This window comes from Rhinoderma darwinii, chromosome 2 (assembly GCF_050947455.1).
Source record: "Rhinoderma darwinii isolate aRhiDar2 chromosome 2, aRhiDar2.hap1, whole genome shotgun sequence".
Lineage (NCBI taxonomy): Eukaryota > Metazoa > Chordata > Amphibia > Anura > Rhinodermatidae > Rhinoderma > Rhinoderma darwinii.
Window position 1 is genome coordinate 466327189 of NC_134688.1, and position 25295 is coordinate 466352483.

At 45.7% G+C, this 25295-nt stretch overlaps 1 protein-coding gene across 2 annotated transcripts in view; it reads left to right on the forward strand.

The window, feature by feature from the left end:
* Window positions 1-1362: 1362 nt before the first annotated feature.
* IGSF5 (immunoglobulin superfamily member 5) overlaps window positions 1363-25295 on the forward strand; it is a 58157-nt gene continuing 34224 nt past the window's right edge. The window contains exons 1-2 of one of the 2 annotated variants that reach the window (XM_075854618.1): window positions 1363-1601; window positions 23633-23709. In XM_075854618.1, coding sequence (XP_075710733.1) covers window positions 23655-23709 — 55 coding nt within the window. In that variant the 5' untranslated portion in view covers window positions 1363-1601; window positions 23633-23654. Of the gene's footprint in view, window positions 1602-3429; window positions 3564-23632; window positions 23710-25295 lie in introns of those variants that run through there. The other variant, XM_075854619.1, reaches the window with a different exon arrangement.

Here is a 25295-nt window from a genome sequence, read left to right on the forward strand (position 1 = left end):
ATGGGCAGCACTTTGAACACATTTTATAAGTGGTCAGAAACTTGTAAATAACTCATGAAAGAATAAAGTAACGTTAAAACCGAGCACACCATTGTTTTTCTTGTGAAATTCTCGATAAGTTTGATGTGTCACATGACCCTCTTCCCATTGAAAAAACTAAGGTTGGATACAAAATGGCCGACTTCAAAATGGCCGCCATGGTCAACACCCAGCTTGAAAAGTTTCCCCCCTCCCATATACTAATGTGCCACAAACAGGAAGTTAATATCACCAACCATTCCCATTTTATTTAGATGTATCCATATAAATGGCCCACCCTGTACTATATAAGGGCAACTAGGGGGCATTATACTGTATGGGGGCAGCTTTGGGGGCATTTAGCTGTATGGGCCATTATACTGTATGGGGCATCTGTGTGGGCATTATACTGTATGGGGCAGCTATGAGGGCATTATGTTGCATGGGGGCAGATAATGGGCATTATCATGTGTGGGGGAATTTGTTTGGGCATTATACTGCATGGGGGGCATCTGTATGGGCATTACACTGCATGGGAGAATCTGTGTGGGCATTATACAGTATGGGGGCATCTGTGTGGGCATTATACTGTATGAGGGAATCTGTGTTGGCTTTATACTGTATGGGTGCATCCATGGGGTATTATACTATATGGTGCCAGCTATAGGGGCATTATACTGAATGGTGCCAGCTATAGGGGCATTATACAGTATGGTGGCAGCTTTGGGGGCATTATACTGTGTGGGGGCAGCTATTTGGTATTATACTGTGTGGGAGGCACTATGGGAGCATGCTGTGTGGGCTGAACAGGGTGTGTATGTGCGGGGATTGAGTGTAATTAGCGGTGTAGCTTAAAAGAAAATAAATTTGCCTTGATGTGCTGCGCGCGCGGCATCGGTTGTCCCCCTTTGTGATACTTGAAAGTTGGAAGGTATGATAATATTACACTCAAAGACACATTATAAGAATAACGGATCAGTCAACAGCATCTTGTTGATGGTTTCCAGATAGACCCAAACTACAACCAAAGTGAAAAATCAATGAAAACATGATGAATTACAAATCTGTTCGAATTTATATTTGCTGACTATAGAGCTAATTTTAACCAGAGGTGGTTGCAATTGACTGATCGGACCAAGAAATAGTGGTAAAACACGACACTAGTGCAGTCCACGAGGAATTCAATAAGTGGAACCGAAACTCCCATCATTGTGTATATACTTCAAGTTCATGAGACGTGTGATGTGTCATCAGCAGGCCCTGATAATTGAATGGAGCCTGTGGTTAATGATTGCTGGCGTACTGAACTCTACCCCATTCTTATCAGCAGAAACGCCAGCACCATTAGTCAGGGACAAGCCCTTTTATTTTCAGACTTGACATTAAGAAGCTTTGCTGGCTCATTAACAAGTCTCGTTAGAAGTTAATGGTTTCTGTAGACCATCGTGTCAGCAACTGAAGTGCCCAGACCTGAGAATGGCATGAGAGGACAGCACCATCCATAAGGCACACATGTATGGATATAATGTGCAGGCGGCTTTCTTCTATATGGAACGAAAATATTTCCAAAACCGAATCATAAGGTAATAAACAATAGATTTCCCTATGGACTATGAAAGACTAGATATTATAATAATTATTTTATATTATTTTATATTATTTTTATATTCTGTATAATAAAGGTGGTTTAGTGTTCATACCTATTAGATACAACCTAATAATATGTCATAATAAATACTAAATTAGTTTAATCCGCTATCTGACATGTGCCGGATTATTAGATATTCTGGATTAAGGGATGGTCATGGAATAGCACATAAAGTTTACAGGGAGATCACTAAGATTACAACACAAACATACAATATGGTATTAGGACTTTTTAACAGGGATGTCACAGTTCACTATATATGTTATATCTCAGCCTTCCGGCTTGGGGAGGTCCCATGTTATGTTGCAGTTCTGTGCCCAAAAATAAGAACCAAACTATTGGAAGTTCAGGACTGTTGAAGCTGGTCCCATCAGGATAACCCCTGTTCATATGCCCTATTAGGACTTGGGGCCCCCCACTATGGGCCAGAAGGGAGTGCCGCTCTTTAAGATCAGCTCACGCTCTGGTCAACCCAGCATATCCTTGCATTGCATGGATGACCAATTATTAGAATGGCAGCATATAATGCTACATTTCCCTTGCAGCAGTCGCTATCTATCTATCTATCCAGTGGCGTAACTACCGTGGCTGCTACGGGGACCGTGGCTTGACGGGGCCCGTGCCGCCAGCCGACACGCCCCCCCATATGCCTAGTGGCGCTGCTAGCAGCCGTTATGGCTGCTATAGCAGTAGCGCCGCTACTATGGGGCCCGCGCCGCCAAGCCTCCAACAAGTATGGGCTGGGCGACATAGGCCCTCTCATGCCTGTAGGCGTCGCTAGCACCGGAGGGGGCCCCCGGTGCTAGCGACAGCCAAATACATGCACTAGCGCTGAATGGTCGGGCATGTTCCATGCCCGACCATTCTGCACTTTACAATGACGCTCATTGGCTAGCAGCTCGATGACGTCATCGCGCCGCTTCCATGCTTGAAAGGCCCTGATTGACGGGGCAAGTCATTCTGGCCCGCCAATCAGCGTCATTGGACGATGATCGTTCAACTCCTGCAGACCCGCTCAAAAGAGAGCAGATCTGCATTGCCAGCGAACAGGAACGGGATCATGTGACTATGTAACGTTTTTTGTTTTTTTTTATCTCTTAAAACTGTTACTGGCATTATCTTTAGTGGGGGCTCTATCTACAGGGGGGTCGTCTATATGTTGGCCACTATATACAAGGGGGTCTATATGTGGGGATGTGGGACACTAGCTACAGGGGTGGTCTGTATGAGGGGATGTGGGGCACAATCTACAGGGGGGGTCTATATGTGGGGATGTGGGCCACTATATACAGGGGGGTCTATGTGTGGGCCACTATCTACAGGGGGGTCTATATGTGGGGCACTATCTACAGGGTGGTCTATATGTGGGACACTATATACAGGGGGCGCTATATGTGAGACACTATACAGGGGTGGGCTATATGTAAAGCACTATCTATAGGGGAGCTATTTTTTATGGCACTTTCTATAAGGGTGGGCTATATGTGGGACACTATATACAGGGGTGGGTTACCTGTGGAATATTAGCAACAGGGTGGCTGTATGTAGGGCACTATCTACAGAGGTGGGCTATACATGGAGCACTACCTATAGGGGAAGCTATATGTAGGGCAGCACAGTGGCTATGGGGGCAATATCTACAGGGGGCACGGTGTGTGTGAGTGACAGTGTATGGTACTATTATAATCAGGGACACAGTGTATGGCGCTATTATAGTTAGAGGTGCAAGAGGTGTTGAGAATTCTAACTTTGTTTATAGGTGCAGAAATGTTTTAAAAGTGAGAAGCTGAAGACATCTGAGCAGAAAACTGCAGAAATGGGTCATGGCCGGTAGAAATCCATCATAGATGTCTGGAGCGGAGGGAGAGGAAAAGAACTAGAATCTGAGACATCACCGGTGAGCCACTTAATGTAAATGTTTATTCTACCTCTAATCAGCACTGTAGTCACTGTATGATCTGCAGCGAGAGGATTATGATATGATTTTTTTTTTGTAAAACAGCATCTCCCAGAATATCCTCACCATTGTTCGGGCCATGTTGGGAGCTGTAGTTTTACGCTGTACAAACCTATACTGCAGGGGTTGCACTAAATTGAACTGTATTTGTCCTGGTGTTGTATATATGTACTGATCTTGGTTCTGATGCTGAATGTAAGTACTGAGCTTGGTTCTGGTGCTGTATATACGTATGAGATTGGTTTTGGTTCTGTGTATATATGTACTGAGCTGGGTTCTGGGGATGTATTTATGCACTGAGCTTGGTTCTGGTGCTGTATTTATGTACTGATCTTGGTTGTGGTACTGTATTTATGTACTGAGTTTGGTTGTGGTACTGTATATATGTCCGATCTTGGTTCTGGATCTGTAGTTATATAGGATATATTTATAATAACAAAATTGCAGGGCAAATGGAATTGTCCTCATTGTATATTTATTGGGAACATGTCAGGTAGTTTTAACCCCTTGAACCGCCACCATGCGGTAATACATGACCTGACAATATTTCCAAACATTCTCTTGTATGTTTTTTTCAGATGCAGCAAAATTCTTAAAATCCACTTTTAAAACGACACACACTATATGTTAATTATTCATTAGAGGGTCATGGGGCGGTGCCGCTATCCTGAAGAGTCACAAAGTCCTGCCTCCAAACCCACCTTTCCATGTTTGAGTGACATCTCCCTGGCTGATACAACATTGCCTTGTGTCACTATACACAAGGGGGGGGGGCTATGTGGCACTATACACAAAGGGGGTGCTGTGTGGCACTATACACAAGGGGGAACTGTGTGGCACTATACACAGGGGGTAGCTGTGTGGCACTATACACAAGGGGGAGCTGTGTGGCACTATACACATGGGGGAACTGTATGGCACTATTAACAGGGGGGAGGGCTGGGGCTCTATCTACAGGGGGCTGAGTGTGGTGCAATCTACAGGGGTCTTTGTATGGCACTTTCTACTAAGGGGGGCTGTGCTGCACTTTCTACTAAGGGGGGGGGGGGCTGTGTGGCACTATATACAGTCGGAGCTGTATAGCGCTATATACAGTGGGGGCTTTATGGCAATATCTACAGGGGGACTGTATGGCACTATCTACAAGGGGGAGGTGGGGGCGCCATCTACAAATGGGGTGTGACACTGTCTATAGGCGGGGCCATATAGCACTGTTCACAGGGGAGCTGTATGGCACATTCTACAGGGGGCACTATTTATAAGGGGGGCTGCTTGTGGCACCCGGGGGGGGGGGGGGGGGTCAAAAGGTTGCTATGGGGCCAAGTCTTTCCAAATTACGCCCTGTATCTATCTATCTATCTATCTATCTATCTATCATCTATCATCATTAAAAAGTTAGTGCTAACATCCCTGTTGGTCAGTTAAGAGGCCAATGCTAACATCACTGGTGGTCTAGAGCAATTAAGAGGTTAAATGTAATGATGGGGGTAAGGAAACAGACAAGTGAGCCCTAATCTACCCGCCACTCAGTCCCTGCCTACTTGCAACGACGCGCCCTAGGCGACGGGGTACAACTGGGCGACGGTTCCTACGCTCAATAAGTGCACGACAGACAAACAGACAAGAGGGAGGGAGCCTTGGACCTAGCACAAACCTCACAAGCGGCGACGTAGGCCTTAACGTCTTTAGGCAACTCAGGCCACCAATAGTTTCTGGCAATGAGGTGCTTGGTACCCAGGATGCCTGGATGACCAGATAGTGCGGAGTCATGATTTTCCCTAAGTACCCTTAGCAGGAATTGCAGGGGAACAAACAGCTTGTTCTCAGGAAGGTTCCCAGGAGCTGAACCTTGATCAGCGGCAATTTCAGAAACTAAATCAGAATCAATAGAGGAAATGATTATACCTAGAGGCAAAATACAAGCAGGATCTTCCTCCGAAGGAGGGCTGGCCATGAAGCTACGCGACAGTGCATCGGCCTTAATATTTTTAGACCCAGCTCTATAGGCAACCAAAAAGTTGAATCTGGTAAAAAATAACGCCCATCGAGCTTGTCTCGGGTTTAGCCTCCGGGCAGATTCTAGGAAAACCAGATTCTTGTGGTCGGTAAGGACCGTTACCTGGTGCCTAGCCCCCTCCAGGAAGTGGCGCCACTCTTCAAATGCCCATTTAATGGCTAAGAGTTCGCGGTTGCCAATATCATAGTTACTCTCTGTGGGCGAAAACTTCCTGGAGAAGTAGGCACAGGGACGGAGATGGGTGAGGAACCTGGTACCCTGGGACAAGACAGCCCCCACTCCCACCTCGGACGCATCAACCTCCACGATAAATGGCTCCATTTGGTTGGGCTGAACCAACACCTGGGCCGAGATAAAGCACTTCTTAAGGACCTCAAAAGCCTGGACAGCCTCAGGAGGCCAGTGGAGGAGATCAGCACCCTTGAGAGTGAGATCCGCAAGAGGCTTAGCGATGACCGAGAAGTTAGCAATAAATCTCCTGCAATAATTAGCGAACCCTAAGAAGCACTGTAACGCCTTCAGGGAGGCAGGTTGGACCCATTCCGCCACAGCCTGGACCTTGGCGGGGTCCATGTGGAATTCATGAGGAGTGAGGATTTGACCCCAAAATGGTACCTCCTGCAGCCCGAACACACATTTTTCGGTCTTCGCAAACAGTTTGTTTTCCCAAAGGACCTGGAGCACCTTCCTGACATGCTCGATGTGGGAGGACCAGTCCTTGGAAAACACAAGTATGTCATCAAGGTACACTACAAGAAATACCCCCAGGTAATCTCTTAAAATCTCATGTATGAAATTCTGGAAGACCGCAGGAGCATTACACAACCCAAAGGGCATGACGAGGTATTCGAAATTACCTTCGGGCATGTTAAACACAGTCTTCCACTCATCCCCCTCTTTGATGCGGATAAGGTTATACGCCCCCTGTAGATCAAACTTAGAGAACCATTGGGCCCCCTGAACCTGATTAAAGAGATCAGGAATCAAAGGAAGGGGATACTGGTTCCTTACAGTGACCTTATTCAAGTTACGGTAGTCAATGCATGGCCTAAGACCACCATCCTTCTTCCCTACGAAGAAGAAGCCAGCACCTACTGGAGAAGTAGAGGGGCGAATGTAACCCTTGGCCAGGCATTCCTGGATATACTCTCTCATGGCTTCACGTTCGGGACAAGAGAGATTAAATATCCTACCCTTAGGGAGCTTTGCTCCTGGTACCAAATTGCCCCAGTAGCCCCATGAACCCCTGAGGACGCTACATACGTAGCGAAACATGTCGGGGGGGCTCTCCTTATAATTTTAATACATGCTGGTATTAGGGCATCTCCAGTTTATAATTTAACAATCTAACTACTTAGGAGTTCCCAGCTACATCGGTGACCTCCTGAATCTGCCTGTCTGCAGTTACAGACGGCAGGAACACGTTTACATTGTTACAGCCACTAACGGCCACTGCCCCTATCCATGCATTGGAAATTTTAACTATTCATGTTGGTTTGTCTGTATGTCTGTTTGCTACAATAGCATAATAAAGATTATCATTTAAAAATTCAAGAATCTAATCAATCGAATGGTAGCTGGGAAATAAGGCTTCCTTGCCTCTGGCATTTGTTTTTCAATTGTTGTATTAGGCCTGCCAACTACCAAGGGTCCTAACTCCCTCTAAATTGATAGCGCAATCGTATTCTCCATGAGGTGGTAACACTTCGGAGGCCTCCTTAGAGAAAACATCAGCGAAGTCCTGAACAAACTCAGGTAGCGTGTTCACCTCCTCAGGGGGAGAAATAGAATTAACAGAAAAACATGACGTCAAGCATTCATTACCCCATTTGGTAAGATCCCCAGTATTCCAGTCAAACGTGGGATTATGCAACTGCAACCAGGGAAGGCCTAAAACCAAATCGGACCAAATGCATGGAGCCAACAAGGAGTTCAAAAACAGGGGTATGCTGTGTAAAATAACCATTAGCAAGAAGAGTGGAGTCGATACCCACTACCGGGACAGGTTTAGGCAAATCAATCAAAGGCATAGCTAGAGACATAGCAAATTCCACAGACATGATATTAGCAGACGACCCTGAATCCACGAAGGCACTGCCGGTAGCAGACCTACCACCAAAAGAGACCTGAAAGGGAAGCAAGATTTTATTTCATATTTACGGGAAATACCTGTGCGCCCAAGTGACCTCCCCGATGATCACTTAGGCGCGGAAGTTTTCCAGCTGCTTATTCTTACGCTTAGGACAGGTGTTCACTTGATGCTTGTCATCCCCACAATAGAAGCAGAGACCATTCTTCCTGCAGAACTCTCTACGTTGTTGGGGGGACACGGAGGCCCTGAGTTGCATAGGTACCTCCGAGTCTTCCGTGGAAGAACGAAGCAACGGAACCTCGGGATGCATCATGGGGGAGTCAGAGGAGAAAACACAAAAACTTTCACGTTGTCGTTCCCTGAGACGTCGGTCAAGTCGTACCGCTAAAGCCATAACCTGGTCTAGGGAGTCAGAAGAGGGATAGCTAACTAGCAGGTCTTTCAGGGTGTTCGACAGACCCAACCTAAACTGGCACCTTAAGGCAGGGTCATTCCACCGAGAAGCTACGCACCACTTCCTAAAGTCAGAGCAATACTCCTCAACAGGTCTCTTACCCTGACGTAAGGTCACCAGCTGACTCTCGGCAAAGGCAGTCCTGTCAGTCTCGTCATAAATGAGTCCGAGAGCAGAAAAGAAAAGATCAACGGAGGAAAGTTCAGGGGCGTCAGGAGCCAAGGAGAAGGCCCATTCTTGGGGCCCTTCCTGGAGCCGGGACATAATTATACCCACCCGCTGGCTCTCAGAACCTGAGGAGTGGGGCTTTAAGCGAAAATAGAGCCTACAACTCTCCCGAAAGGAGAGAAAAGTCTTCCGGTCCCCTGAGAACCGGTCAGGCAACTTGAGGTGGGGTTCAAGAGGTCAGGTGAGGGGCACTACCATGGTCGCGTCAGGCTGGTTGACCCTCTGAGCCAGGGCCTGGACCTGTAAGGAGAGACCCTGCATTTGCTGAGCCAGGGTCTCAAGGGGGTCCATAGTAGTGTGAGGGACCAGGGTAGACTAGGTATATGGGCTTGTGATTATGTAATGATGGGGGTAAGGAAACAGACAAGTGAGCCCTAATCTACCCGCCACTCAGTCCCTGCCTACTTGCAACGACCCGTCCTAGGCGACGGGGTACAACTGGGCGACGGTCCCTACGCTCAATAAGTGCACGACAGACAAACAGACAAGAGTACACAGAAGCAAGGGAAAAGAGGCAGTTGCCCACTGCAACACCGTGAGCAACCAGGAGTGTACGAGGTACCAAACGCAGAGCAGGAGAGTAGTGAACAAGCAGAGTCAAACCAGGAGTGTACGAGGTACCAAACGCAGAGCGGGAGAGTAGTCAGTAAGCCAGGGTCAATATGAAGCAGGGTCAAATAGTTCAAGAAGCTGCAGCAGGGCCAGGAAACCAAACGAGAAGAATCACAAGCAAGGAGGAACAGGAAAGGCAGGTATAAATAGACAGAGGGCGGGAGTTAGCTCCGTCTGGCCAGGCTGTGATAGGCTCTCCCACTCCTAAGCCTGCCATCCTGAGTGGTGGAAGATGGAGTCAGTCTCACAGACATAGAAGCAGGTGCAGACTGATTACCTATGGGCGTAGATACAGAAGCTGTGCCTGGCAGATCCTTAACATTAATGTTAACATCCTTGGGTGGTTTAGAGCAGTAAAACCATTTAAAAAAAGCCAGAGCTGATTTTTCCAGGCAGATTTTTCTGCCTGCAAAAAAACTCTGTGTGAACAGGGCCTAAGAGGTTAATGCTAACATCCCTGGTGGTCTGATATAAGAGCATACATACCCCATTCCCATATTGTTGAAAAACTAGGTAGATTTGGTAGAACAGTTGGGTGAAGTCAGGGATGCACTTAGCCTTTCAGCTACCGTAGGGGGACAGGGAAATGGCGCGCCCACACGCCCTGTAGATAGTGCCATACAATGCCCCCTGTAAATAGTGCCACACAGTACCCCCTATAGACCGTGCCACTTGCACAGGCCCCTGTAGATAGTTGTACACCCCCTTGTAGATAGTGTCACACACCCACTTTAGATAGTGCCACACACCCCAGTGTAGATAGTGCCAAACAGCTCCCTGATAGACAGTGCCACAAATCCCCATGTAATTAGTGCCACATCCCCCTGTAGATTGTGCTACATCCCCAGTAGATAGTGCCACACTCCCCTTTTGAATAGTGCCACACACACCCCTTGTAGATAGTGCCCCCCAAACAAATAAAAAAAACTTGTATTTACCTGGCTCCATTCCCACGACAGAGCTGCACAGCAGGCCTCCTCAGTCACGTTAGGCCTGCAGCCTATGAGACGCTAGGACGGGACACTTTCGTAGGCCAGCGTGATGTAGTGCTGTTACCGTGCTGGCCTGTGCAGGTATCCTGTTCCAGCGTCTTATAGGCTACAGGCCTAATGTGGCCTAGTGAACGACGGAGCGGAGAGATGATAGATCCCTGCTCTGCCTTAGCATTGAATTGTGTGTGTGTCCTAAGGACGCAGATACAATTGATAGTGGCAGTCGCCTGGGGCACTGAGCCAAAAATCCGGGGCTTAGACCCCGAATGCCCAGTGCTAGCAAAGCCACTCGCTGCTATCGCTATGTGCCGCCTGGTGCCGCCTTTACCTTCTCATTAAGCATCTCCTTTACTTTTTGCAGCAGAGAAGGTGATGCTTACTGAAAAGGTGGAGGTGGCACCAGCCCCTCTTCTACTCACAAACACAGAACCAGACCAGGACGTGCCTCCCTCAGTGTTCTTGAGAAGTGGCATGTCCTGGTCTTTGTTCTTTATTTCGCTGTATGTCATTGCTGGCTTCACCCCCCCCCCCCTTCTCTCTAGGAGTCGCCGTTTGAGGCTAGAGGCTCAACTCACCTCATGGTAGATGCGCTCCTGGGTAAACTTTTATGTCAGCCATGTTGGTTGTCATCCAGCTTTCCCAGAATCCCATTATGATATACTAAGTATGGAATTTCTCATCATTGGTAATGCCATATCTCCCAACTTTTGAATTTTGAAAAGAGGGACATTTTAAGCCACGCTTCCTAACATGCCCAATATCCCGCATAAACACATCAAATCACGGCCAGATCCTTCTTCAAATAACAAGCGCACATTCTCACTGCAGATCTCTAGACTGTCTGGATATCACAGATATTATATTTCAGGTTATATCGTCTTTATGTTACTTTTTCTCACTTGGGTAGAACATTTGCTCATCACGGCGGCAGCAGCTGCAGGACAAACCAAAAGGCTGAGAACAATGAAAGTCAAGAGGGAGACCCGGTGGTGGATGACTTTTCAATTGACAGGTAGCAGAGTTATATGATGGGGATTTTTTTTTTCCAGTTGTGTAACTCTGCTACCGGTCAATGGAAAAATCATCCACATGAGCTCCCTTGTAGATTGCTCCACACACAGCCCCCTGTAGATAGCGCCACACACAGCCCCCCTGTAGATAGCTCCACACACAGCCCCCCTGTACATAGCTCCACACACAGCCCCCTGTAGATAGCGCCACACACAGCCCCCCTGTAGATAGCGCCACACACAGCCCCCCTGTAGAGAGCGCCACACACAGCCCCCCTGTAGATAGCGCCACACACAGCCCCCCTGTAGATAGCGCCACACACAGCCCCCCTGTAGATAGCGCCACACACAGCCCCCCTGTAGATAGCGCCACACACAGCCCCCTGTAGATAGCGCCACACACAGCCCCCTGTAGATAGCGCCACACACAGCCCCCTGTAGATAGCGCCACACACAGCCCCCCTGTAGATAGCGCCACACACAGCCCCCCTGTAGATAGCGCCACACACAGCCCCCTTGTAGATAGCGCCACACACAGCCCCCCTGTAGATAGCGCCACACACAGCCCCCCTGTAGATAGCGCCACACACAGCCCCCTGTAGATAGCGCCATACACAGCCCCCCTGTAGATAGCGCCACACACAGCCCCCCTGTAGATAGCGCCACACACAGCCCCCCGTAGATAGCGCCACACACAGCCCCCTGTAGATAGCGCCACACACAGCCCCCCTGTAAATAGCTCCACACACAGCCCCCCTGTAGATAGCTCCACACACAGCCCCCCCTGTAGATAGCGCCACACACAGTCCCCCTGTAGATAGCTCCACACACAGCCCCCTGTAGATAGCTCCACACACAGCCCCCCTGTAAATAGCTCCACACACAGCCCCCCCTGTAGATAGCTCCACACACAGCCCCCCTTTAGTACATAGCACCACACAACCCCCTACCTCTAGTACAGTGCCACACAACCCCCCTCCCCTTGTACATAGTGCCACACAACCCTCCTCCCCTTGTACATAGTGCCACACAATCCCCCTCCCCCTTGTACATAGCGCCACACAACCCCCCTCCCCTTGTACATAGTGCCACAAAACCCCCCTCCCCTTGTACATAGTGCCACACAACCCCCCTCCCCCTTGTACATAGTGCCACACAACCCCCTTATACTTTGTGCCACAATGCCACCAGAGCGGAGAGCGGTAGAGGTAGCCGGCACTACTGCTGCCACTCTTCGCTCTGCTTTGATGTCACTCACCGTCAAAAGAAGGCAGGAGTCTTGCAGCGGCGTTCTCACTGGTGTCGATGCCGGCCTGGGAGTGGACCAGTCCAGTCACCTGACCGGTGAGGTTGTTAGAGGGGGCATGGGGGGCCACAGTGGCTAATTTATCAAGTCTGGTTTGCAACTAAATAGTCCACACCAGGAGAAATTGCAGGCCCCCTTTATACAGGTACAATAATGTAGCAGACACAGTTGATTCAATGTTCACACTTTACTGGAGATAAACTCTCTAGGAGAGGCAGAATTCTTGAACGTTACAAATGCAATAACACAGTCTCTTAATAAATGCAACTATATCCATTGGCTGACAACCTGGTCATTACCAGCCCTTGACGGCTTGTGCCCCGCATGGCAATCCAGCATTTATATCAATTCAGCGGCTCCCGCCCCGCTTGGCAATCCAGCACTAAGGCCTATTCAGCGGCTCCCGCCCCGCTTGGCAATCCAGCACTTAGGCCTATTCAGCGGCTCCCGCCCCGCTTGGCAATCCAGCACTTAGGCCTATTCAGCGGCTCCCGCCCTGCTTGGCATATCTAGCACTTAGGCCTATTCAGCGGCTCCCGCCCCGCTTGGCAATCCCGCACTTAGGCCTATTCAGCGGCTCCCGCCCTGCTTGGCAATCCGGCTGATTACAGCCCTTGACGGCTCCCGCCCCGTCTGGCATACAGTTCGAGCAGTACTCCGCGGCTTATGCCCTGCTTAGCAAGCTGGTATTTACAGTCCTTGGTGGCTCCCGCCCCTCCTGGCTTAGCTAAGCACTGCACACACACCCGTATCTGTGATCCGGGCGGCCATCTATTGTGGTCACTTACTTTACTCGTGTCCTCAGACCAGTCTTTGGCTATCAAAGGGGAGGACAAGTCTTTACTGCTCACCGCTCCATGTGTTCCATAAACTGGCTTGAATCTCCATGTCATTACACGGACCTAGTTGTACAGCACCGCTCAGTACTCAGGGTTTTCAGGTCCCTCACTCCAGCCCTTGCCACGTGTGTATATTGCAGCTCACCCACTTACTCCATGGTCAGTGTTTGGGCCTCCTCGCTCACACACTCTGAGCAGCCCCTCTCAGTCTTTCTCCACTCACACTGCTCTGCACGTCACTTCCTCCTTCCTGCTTTCTATCTCTTCCTGCCAGGATGGAGCCATCTAGTGGCCAAAGTAAATTATTACAGCTGATACACATGTAATACATACACGGCAAAACAAATAGACAATGGAACAGACTTAATAAAAAGCATAAACTCAGTTCTTTTACGTAAGGGGAAGTACAGTGTTCGACCCCCTTACAAGGTCAGATGACAGGTCAGGTGACTGGACTGGTCCACTCCCGGGCAGTTATCGATCCCAGTCAGAACACCGACGCAAGACTCCTGGCTTCTTCTGATCGCTGCTGCAGACGTCTGGCATGCAGGGCGCCTGTCAGCAAGGATCAGCTGTTTTGATACAGCTGCAGCGCCCAGCGGGACATTTTGCAGACCGCCCGGGACGACGGGACAGCGGTGAGAAACCGGGACTGTCCCGCTGGATCCGGGACGGTTGGGAGCAGAGATGCCAGGGATCAGTGGAGAATACTGTGTTCTCTCGGCTTCTTGCGATGTTCTCACTCATTCCCTTCAGCTTTGTTCATACTTTGATATCCACTGACCGTTCTGTTTTTTCATTTTTGTAGCCATGGGACTTCAAGATATTGTCTGTGCATCGTAGGTTGTAGCCACAATAAATGTCAATTTAGGAAGTTATGAGATCAATAAAATCAAACATTATGATCCTGCCGAAACCGTTCACATTTACTGTAGGCAGTAAAATATCTATAATTGTCATTATAAATATGTGACATGTGACCAGGACTTTCGTTACCGCATATACAATGTCCCCAACGGTTTGGGCTTGTTAAAGAGACACCAAGCTGATCACTGAGTGTCCAAGCGATTGACTAAAACCTTTTGGGAGAATAAATATTTAATTTCCCTGCAGCGCCACCACAGGGGAAAGGAAGCATTACACAGTTTCCACTGAAATCAAGAAGCTGTCCATGTAATGCATGGACATGGTGGGACCTTCAAACAGGGTCCCTCTTTGTAGTCGCTCTCCGCTCTTGCTAATTCATGAATGTCCCAAACTTGGGACCTCTTTTATTAATAGTGCTACAAAATAAATTGAAAAACACTTCAAAGATCCTAGCCCATATAGACTGTTTTAAACATGGACCTTTTCTGCTGTTTCAAGCTATACCACCAGGTGGCGCTTTAGTGCTATTCTATTTTAGTATAGGACTCTCCGCCGACCTTCATATTCCCTGCACTAATGTATTATTGACATGGAAAATGTATTAAACTTCCTATTTAGTACATTATTACAGCTGTATAATTGTAGCATTTTCTGTATGGTCAAAATGGAATATCCTAAGCACGCTATGGACACAACTGACCAGTGTTCAGGGCCGGTTTATAGAAAATGGGGCTCCGGACAACAAGCAAAGAAGGCCCCCGACCCCACTTGCTATAAGACAGATACATGCGTACGTTTTATATTAATGTTTATACCCAAATACTGCTATACATTGCAAAACAATGCTTCTTTACAATGTCTATTCCTGGTGGTCTAGGGCAATGAAGGAGTTAAGAGTAAATGCAAGTTGCTCCCGGGTTCCTCTAAGAAAAGGCAATCCGATCCATACTTACTGCAGGAATCGTGGCAGAAATCCGAGGCTTATCTTGGATTTCTGCAGCGGATTTGCAGTTTGACGTGAGTTGGATCCGTGTGTGGAAATCCACGTGAAATCCTGAATGTGTGAACTGGGCCTAACAGATCATTTTGTTTGCTAATTACCATTGGTCTGAGATCAAGCAATGAATTTTGGAGAATAAACCAAAGGCTCTATCTGTATCTTTACCAACTATTTACCAGGGGTGCAGTGTATTAAAGGGCATTAGTAACAGAGGGTACCCTCATTTAAAGGGGTTGTCTGGTCTAGAAAATCTACTTACCCTATTAGGGAATTCTGGGTTAATATGGGTATCCTTAGTTCCGGACTGTCATTTATTAGACAGAGCAGAGAGTGGCAACAAGGAGTATCTCTTGTTCTGGTAGATCCAGCATGTCCCTGCATTACAAAGAATTTAATTAAAACATTGTAATGCTTAATTTTTCCTCTAGGAGTGCTGCAGTGCAACCGAACACTTGAACATCTTCCCCCACAGATCGTAGCTGATCTCTGGGGGTATTAGCAGCAGGACAAACTGTGATCAACTTATCGTTGAGGTACTCTTCTAACAAAAAAGGATCGTCCAAAGATGAGAATCCCCTTAACCTTTCTGAATAATTAATACAATTATCATTTTTGAGAATAGTTGATATGGCTGATCCAGTTCATGAGTAGTATATAGAATTAGGGCACACAGTTTACGCTGTATAGTGCTCATAAAGCAAATGCGAGAAAATGACCAATCGGTTAGAGGCAGGGGCGGCCTTATGTTGGATGATGAACTGTGGTATATCTTCTGTTGGAGCCTCCCATATGGTGTACTCTAATACAGTGTATAAATAACCATACCATACAGTGCCTAATGATAGCGCCATACAATATGGTGTTTAAATAATAGGCTCCTGCTCCTGTCGCAGGGGAAGGCTGAGGGCCAGAGATTAAAGATGAGCTGTCTCCTCCCCTGACATGTCTATTTCAGTAAATACTTGTATTCCCCATAAAATAACAATTCTGGAACATCTTTTCTTAGAACTTTGTATTGTGCAATTCCTCTGTTGTTCCTCCTAGAAGTTTATGAATAAATTAAGAACTGGGTGTTACCATTCCCCTTGTCAAAGAGGTGTGTCCATAAACAATCACTCTTTCAGTACTCATTGGACATTGTCAGTTTGAGTTTTTGTAGGGACATCCCCCCCTCCCCCCCATCTAGTAACACTAGTTGCCAATTGATTCATACATTTTTAGGAGGAATAACAGAGAAATGGACTGGGCTTTTTGTTCATTTTGTAATGACAGGTGCTCTTACATTTTTAAATCTTCATTATGTATCAGTGCTCTGGGGCAAAACACCACGAGAATATGAGGGGCACATCATTTCCTGTATTATACTCCTGTATAAGTAAGTCCAGCTGAGGACTGACACTGCCTTGGGCCTGCAGCTTAGTGAATGTCAACCAACGACTCGAGAGCCAGAAGAAGAGATCTAAAACTCACCTTCAGGTTAAAGCTTTTTTAAAGGGAAACTAAATGTTCAACAAACTTCTGACATGTCATAGTGACATGTCAGAAATTTTGATTGGTGGGGTTCCGAGCACTGGGACCCCCACCAATCGCTAAAACAAAGCGGCAGAAGCGCTTCATTTCTTTTCGGCTTTTTCTGGAAAGCCGATGTATCGGAGTACGGGCTCATAGACTTTCTATTGAGCCCGTACTCCGCTACATTGATTTCTGAAAAAAGCCGAACAGACACCAAGCGGCTGAGCGATCACACGAGCACTTCTTCCGCTTAGATTTAGTGCTCGGACCCCCACCAATCAAAACTTCTGACATATCACTATGACATGTCAGAAGTTTGCGGAATGTTTAGTTACCCTTTAAGGTTTTGTTTTGGAGTAGGGAATGTTCTCCACCGAAAGTTACAGACAGGGCCCGGTCATCTCACCTGGGCACAAATGGGTCCACTCAGCTGCCGAACAGGTAGTACCCAAATAATGCAAATAATGGCTAGACGAATTAAGAATTTTGCCAGAGAGGCAATCCTTTCTGACTCATAGACCCCTATCCATATTCCTTTTACACGGTCCAATTATCGGGCAAATGAGCGTTCTATCGGCATAATAGCGATCCTAGTAACGAGCGCTCGCCCCCATAAATTACTCATAAAAGCTCCTTGTGAAAGGAGCAAACGAGCACCGATCAACAAGCTCTCATTGTTACGGCCAAAATTGGCCAGTGTAAAAGGACCCTTACAGGGCATACAGACAGGGGTTGTCTTCATGAGACAGCCCCTTGGTCATAAATATAAGATCAATGTTAGCAGACCCCTATCAATTTCAGTGACATCCACAGACAGTCCAATGTGTATGGGGACATTCTGACTGACATACAGGTAAGATGGCTGTTGGACAACAATTATCTTCCGTGTGTAGCTAGAATCATTCTCCTTTAAAGGGATTGTCCCGGCACGGACAACTGATCACCTATCCACAGGATAGGATCAGTATATGATTGGTGGGGGTCCGACACCTGGACCCCGCAACGATCAGCGGCTCCGTGCACCGGACGTCCATGCCGGAAGCAGATGGCTCCAGTCATGGAATAGCGGCCGGGCTGCAGTACTGTTCAAGTGAATAGGAGCAGAGTTGCTGTTCTGCAGCACGGCCGCTATGCAGTGGTCGGAGCCAACTGCTCCCGGCTCCAAATACTGCATACACTGCATAACAGCAGCTGGATGTCGGACCCCTTCCGATCATATACTAATGACCTATCCTTTTGATAGGTCATCAGTTGTCCATGCGTGAACAACCGTACTGTGAAAGGATTCTCTCTAGAAGAGAGTGGTAGCTGCAGTGTTGGATCTGGCAGGCCCACTGAACCTACGGCCCGCAGACAGATGGTGGCTCATAGCTGCCGTAGGCTTGGTTCGCTGGTCTTTCGGGCAGAAGAGGTGGGATTCAGGCCCAGGCTAAACAGTGCCACTCCTGTCCATGGGCTGTGTTTGGTTTATCAGCTCTGCCGCTTTGAAGTGAATACTGCAATTCCAAACATAGCCTGTGGACAGGAGTGGCACTGTTTCTTGGACAAAAAAAGTGACTACGTATATGAATTTGAATAGGTAGAAGCATATTCATGCCTGGTTGCAGTTGCCCTTTCAGTGCTTTCAGAGCCTATATAGAATGAGAAACGTAGTGTTTTATCCTTACTGTCCTTCATTATCAGTAATCTCACATCCTCCACGGGTAACTGACCACTATCACCCGCCGCCATCTGCATTACCTTTGCAATTTTAACACAAAATGACCAATTACTCTGAACTCGACTATTCTGTGTTGTAAACGTTGGACGTCTTCCCAGTTTCTGGGCTGTGATCTTGGGAAGATCACTCACTGCAGCCTCTGTGCTAGGTACGGGCAACTCCTCTAAGGGTATGTTCACACGGCCTATTTACGGACGTAATTCGGGCGTTTTTGCCCCGAATTACGTCTGAAAATAGCGCCTCAATAGCGCTGACAAACATCTGCCCATTGAAAGCAATGGGCAGACGTTTGTCTGTTCACACGAGGCGTATATTTACGCGCCGCTGTCAAATGACGGCGCGCAAATAGACGCCCGCGTCAAAGAAGTGACCTGTCACTTCTTTGGCCGTAATTGGAGCCGCTATTCATTGACTCCAATGAATAGCAGCGCTAATTACGGCCGTAATTGACGCGGCGTTCAAGCGCCTGCACATGCCGTTACGGCTGAAATTACGGGGATGTTTTCAGGCTGAAACATCCCCGTAATTTCAGCCGTTACGGACCCCCGCCGTGTGAACATACCCTAACAAAGAAGACTGCGGACCTTTAGGGTATGTTCACACGGCGGGGGTCCGTAACGGCTGAAATTACGGGGATGTTTCAGCCTGAAAACATCCCCGTAATTTCAGCCGTACCGGCATGTGCAGGCGCTTGAACGCCGCGTCAATTACGGCCGTAATTAGCGCTGCTATTCATTGGAGTCAATGAATAGCGGCTCCAATTACGGCCAAAGAAGTGACAGGTCACTTCTTTGACGCGGGCGTCTAGTTACGCGCCGTCATTTGACAGCGGCGCGTAAATATACGCCTCGTGTGAACAGACAAACGTCTGCCCATTGCTTTCAATGGGCAGATGTTTGTCAGCGCTATTGAGGCGCTATTTTCAGACGTAATTCGGGGCCAAAACGCCCGAATTACGTCCGTAAATAGGCCGTGTGAACATACCCTTACTTTGTATTTTACAACTGCAAATCAATGTATAGATATAGCAGAGCTGGATTTGTCATTTGACTGTTTCTTTTGTGCTGTGTGATATTTGACTGAACAAAATAGGTTTAATAGCAGTGATATCACGAGAAGTTTTTTCCTCTTCCAAACCCAGCTCTGCTACATCTTAATAAAATGATTATACACAGTTATATTTAACTAGATTTAATACATTTAAAGGTTTTTTTCCCCACCTTTTGTAAATAATATATTCTTTTAATTGCTCTGTATTTTTAATATCTCTGCTTTCTGTCATTGAGTGGAAAGAGTTGTTTAATGTTAGAGGCAGAAAAGTCTTTGTGATCTAATTTTTCTCACACAGTTGATGGGTTTGTTACAATGTTTCAGTGTAGAAAAGCCTATGTGAGTTTAACACAGCAGCAGTACTAATATCTCCCTTATGTTGGACCCCAGGCTAATATTCTTTTTTCTACATTAATACTTTGTAACAAACTCTCAATTGTGTGAGCAGAACTAGTTAAAGGGATTTTCCACTTTCCAATACCTAGTAATAAATACATAGCAAATAGCTGTTAAACAAACTTTTTAATATACTTACCTTTTTAAAGTTCTTGATTTGTGCTCATCGCATCTCCGGTCACGTGACGCCGCCCTTGTCTAAATTCTGGACTTCTGATGACGTCCCAGTTGTTCAGCGCGCTTCTGGACTGCCGGACGAAGGCCTCTTCCAGCCGGCTTCCTGAACAGCGCGTCAATGACGCTCCTTTAGTGGGATGTCCCAGTAAACGAGGCTTCAACCGCGCAAATCTCTTTGAGCCACGCGTGCTCTGGACGATGAGCATCCATTGCGCCTGCGTTCTTCTTTGCTACTCAGTGATGTACTGAGAGCAGTAAAATGGTGATGGGGAGGAGGGAGTGTGGAGATGAGGGAGTAGTGGGCACACATGGCACGCTGGGAGAGAAGCTGTGCATACTGGGAGCGGACCGGAAGCTGCCATAGAAGCAATGGAGGCATGTCAACAAATAAAGTTTACAGCACTGAAAAAGTAATAAAAAGGTATTTAAGAGAGTTTATGTGGGGGAAAATAAAGCGGCCGACAATAAAATAAAATATATATTAGATCTCGGAAAACCCCTTTAAGGTTAAAGACATACCTCCCAACCGTATTCCAGGTGGAGTCCCGCTGTCCTAGGCGTCCATGGGTATGTCCCGCTGTCAACCTAATTCTGAAGCAGGGAACCATCAGCTCCCTGCTTCAGAATTAGTTCAGAGCGGAGGAGCAGAGGGAGCTTCTCCGCTCACCAAGGACTCCCCGGGCACAGCGCTACTTTAAGCGCTGTGCTCGGGGAAGCCCCTGACAGCACTGTCCATATATGGACAGTGATGTCAGTGGCTACTCCTGGAGCGGAATCCCCATTGCCGATAATCTGGCTGGGGATTCCGCTCCTAGAGGAATCCTCTGAGGTCACTGTCCGTTTATGGACATAGATGTCGGGGGCTGCTCCTGAAGCGGAATCTCCGACCAGAGTCGGCAATGGGGATTCCACTCAAGGAGTAGCCACTGACTTCACTGTCCATATATGGACAGTGCCGTCAAGGGATTCCCCGAGCACAGCTCTTAAAGTAGTGCTGTGCCCGGAGAGTCCTCGGCAAGCGGAGGAGTTCCCTCTGCTCCTCCGCTCTGAACCAATTCTGAAGCAGGGAGCTGATGGTTCCCTGCTTCAGAATTAGTGGCTACTTGTTGAGCGGAATCACAGTTTCCAATGATCTGGCAGGGGATTCTGCTTATAAAGGAAACCCCTGAAATTGCTGTTCATATATGGACATTGACGTCAGGGGCTCCTAATGGAGCGGAATCCCTGGCTAGAGTCAGCAATGGGGATTCTGCTCAAGGAGTAGATACTGAAGTCACTGTCCATATATGAACAGTGACATACATCAGGGCTTCACTCTAGGAGTGGAATCCCCAGCCTATGGAATTTGTTTGGGCATTATACTGCATGGGGGCATCTGTATGGGCATTATACTGCTTGGGCTCATCTATGGGGCAGTATACTGTATGGTGGCAGCTATGAGGGCATTATACTGTGTGGGGGCATCTATTTGGTATTATACTGTGTTGGAGCATGATACTGTGTGGGCTGAATCGGGTGTGTATGCCAGCTACTGAGATGACTACAAACATATAAAACCTGGAACTTTGCCAGCAGGTCCTGGTGAAAATGGGATCTGTGAGCAAACACTATAGGGATTTAGCAGTTGATGATTGATTTTACTGCGATCAGCTGCCAGGGCAAAAAATGTCTGATCTCCTCTAAACACCATTTTACAGTTTACATACAGAATGAATTTACAAAAGAATAAGAAGTTGAGTCATGTTACTCCAGAGCTGTATTCACAATTCTGCAGGCTTCAGGGCTAAAATCTCCCAGCATTCCTTGCTGGCTTGGTGTACGGGGTCATAGACTTTCTATTTAGCCCATTTATCAATTACTCGGCTTTCCGAGAAAATCCTATCAGAAACCAAGCGACTCAGCGCTCACCCTTCAAAACTTCTGACATGTCAGAAGTTTTTGGAAAGTTTAGTTACCTTTTAATCTGGCATTTAATAATCCAGAAAGTCTGATAATCCAGCACTTGTTTGCAGCACGGAACTAGAATATAATATTGAGTTACACAAATCTGAAGGCAGAAGACAGAGCAGAGAGAATATATTAGACATGTCTCTGATGTTATAATTAATGTTACAATGCAATATTGGTGTTAACATTTTGTTTGAGTCTTTAATTCTAAGGTTCGTTAACTCTTAAAGGGGTTTTCCAGTATTAAAAAATGGATCTGTTTCATTCCTTAAAACAGCGCCCCTCTTGTCAATAGGCTGTATCTGGTATTGCAGCTCAACCACATTCAAGTAAATGAAACTGATCTAGCATCGGACAAGTCTGAATTTTAGGAATTTAACCCTTCCCGACATCCACCGTATATATACAACGGAGGTCGGATGGGGTGACTATGGAGAGGGATCACCGGCTGAGCCTGCTCTGTAGAAGAAGCGTGTCGGCCATATCTTACAGCCATCACTTCAGTGTAACGAGCAGGACCCTGCTCATTTAACCCCGATGGTCGTAATGGCATTCCGGGGGCCTAACAAATGCCCTTATGCCTGCCATCTTTGTACACCTATTAAGCCCCATCTCCGGCAAGGCTTAATAGATGCCTGTCAGAATTGTGATATACTGCAATACATTAGTATTGCAGTACAGTATATAGTGTAAACGATCCAACGATCGCTGGTTCAAGTCACCTAGGGGGACCAGTTAAATAAAGCTTTTTTTCATATATATATATATGTAATAAAACAATTAACATAACTGGTATCGCCACATCCGTAAAAGTCTGAACTATCACAATGTAATGTTATTTAGCCTGCACGATGAACGCCGTAACAAAAAAAGTTACCTAATTTCCCACAAAAGACGGAATAAAAAGTGATCAAAAAGTCTCATGTACCCCAAAATGGTACCACTAGCACCTAGAGCTCGCCCCGCAAAAAAATAGTCCTCATACCGCTCCATAGATGGAAAATGACAAAAGTTCTGGCTCTCAGAATTTGGCGACAAAAAACTAATTTTATTTTTAACAATCAGTTTTTCCTTGTAAAATTAGTAAAACATAAAAAAAACAATATAAATTTGGTATCACCGTAAACATCTTAACTGGGAGAAAAAAATTAACATGTCGTTTTTACCTCACGGTGAATGCGTAAAAATGAAACCCCCCCAAAAAATGGAGGAATCACTGTTTTTTCTCCCATTCCACCCACAAATAATATTTTTTCCAGTTTTCTAGTACATTATAGGCTACAATAAATGGTGTCGTAAAAATCTACAACTCGTCCCACAAAAATCAAGCCCTCCTACGGCTTTACCGACGGAAAAACAAAAAGGTTATAACTTTTGGAAAGGGGGGAGGAAAAAACTAAAATGAAAAATCTGCAACATGGCTGCGGAGGGAAGGGGTTAGGCCTTATTTACACGAGAGTGGCGCATCTCGGACGTGAAAAACGGCATGTCTCGCATCCCCCATAGATGAGAGTCTATGGAAGGATGTGACGCGTGAAAAAATAGGACGTGTCCTATTCTCTCACGGACCCTTCACACGGCTGTGTGAACGGCCACATTGAATTACAAAGGTCCGTGGGACGGCCGTCACACTGACGTTTAACACGCTCGTGTAAATAAGGCCTTAAGGAAGTCTGGAAATAAGGAATTTTGCAATATATAGGATGCCTCTTGCCTTTTAGTCCTATATCTTGTATATTTTTATTCAATCCTATATGATGCCCATAATTATGATGGTATACTTGTTACAGGAAGTGAGATCAAGTAAAACTGATGGACGGATATAGGACAAACTTAATATGGATTACCATTCTGTGCCTAATACAAGGTAAGACAAATTACTGATTATTATTATGTCATAGAAACAATGTATCAAGAATCACAAACGAACATTTCCATATTTACATATACATTTATATTATAATAGTATTTATATTTTTGTACATAGGGGGCAGTATTATAGTAGTTATATTCTTGTATATAGGCGTAGTATTATAGTAGTTATATTCTTGTATATAGGAGCAGTATTATAGTAGTTATATTCTTGTATATAGGGAGCAGTATTATAGAAGTTATATTCTTGTATATAGGGGCAGTATTATAGTAGTTATATTCTTGTATATAGGGGGCAGTATTATAGTAGTTATATTCTTGTATATAGGAGCAGTATTATAGTAGTTATATTCTTGTATATAGGGGGCAGTATTATAGTAGTTATATTCTTGTATATAGGGGGCAGTATTATAGTAGTTATATTCTTGTATATAGGAGCAGTATTATAGTAGTTATATTCTTGTATATAGGGGCAGTATTATAGTAGTTATATTCTTGTATATAGGAGCAGTATCATAGTGGTTATATTCTTGTACATAGGAGGCAGTATTATAGTAGTTATATTCTTGTATATAGGAGCAGTATTATAGTAGTTATATTCTTGTATATAGGGGCAGTATTATAGTAGTTATATTCTTGTATATAGGGGCAGTATTATAGTAGTTATATTCTTGTATATAGGGGACAGTATTATAGTAGTTATATTCTTGTATATAGGAGCAGTATTATAGTAGTTATATTCTTGTATATAAGAGCAGTATTATAGTAGTTATATTCTTGTATATAGGAGCAGTATTATACTAGTTATGTTCTTGTATATAGAGGCAGTATTATAGTAGTTATATTCTTGTATATAGGAGTAGTATTATAGTAGTTATATTCTTGTACATAGGGGGCAGTATTATAGTAGTTATTTTCTTGTATATAGGAGCAGTATTATAGTAGTTATATTCTTGTATATAGGAGTAGTATTATAGTAGTTATATTCTTGTACATAGGGGCAGTATTATAGTAGTTATATTATTGTATATAGGAGCAGTATTATAGTAGTTATATTCTTGTATATAGGAGCAGTATTATAGTAGTTATATTCTTGTATATAGGGGCAGTATTATAGTAGTTATATTCTTGTATATAGGAGTAGTATTATAGTAGTTATATTCTTGTACATAGGGGGCAGTATTATAGTAGTTATATTCTTGTATATAGGAGCAGTATTATAGTAGTTATATTCTTGTATATAGGAGTAGTATTATAGTAGTTATATTCTTGTACATAGGGGCTGTATTATAGTAGTTATATTCCTGTATATAGGAGCAGTATTATAGTAGTTATATTCTTGTATATAGGGGCAGTATTATAGTAGTTATATTCTTGTATATAGGGGGCAGTATTATAGTAGTTATATATTGATATCCCAGCGTCTGTCTGACGACAAAACCAATGTCATCTTTATACAAGAGACTTATCTACAGAGTAATGTCCCTGCTGTGTCCCTGCAGTCACCACATCTATTGGGACAGTGAAACTCTCAGCTGCTGTATGGAGACTCCTAGCCCGAGCTCCGTTTATATCATAGAG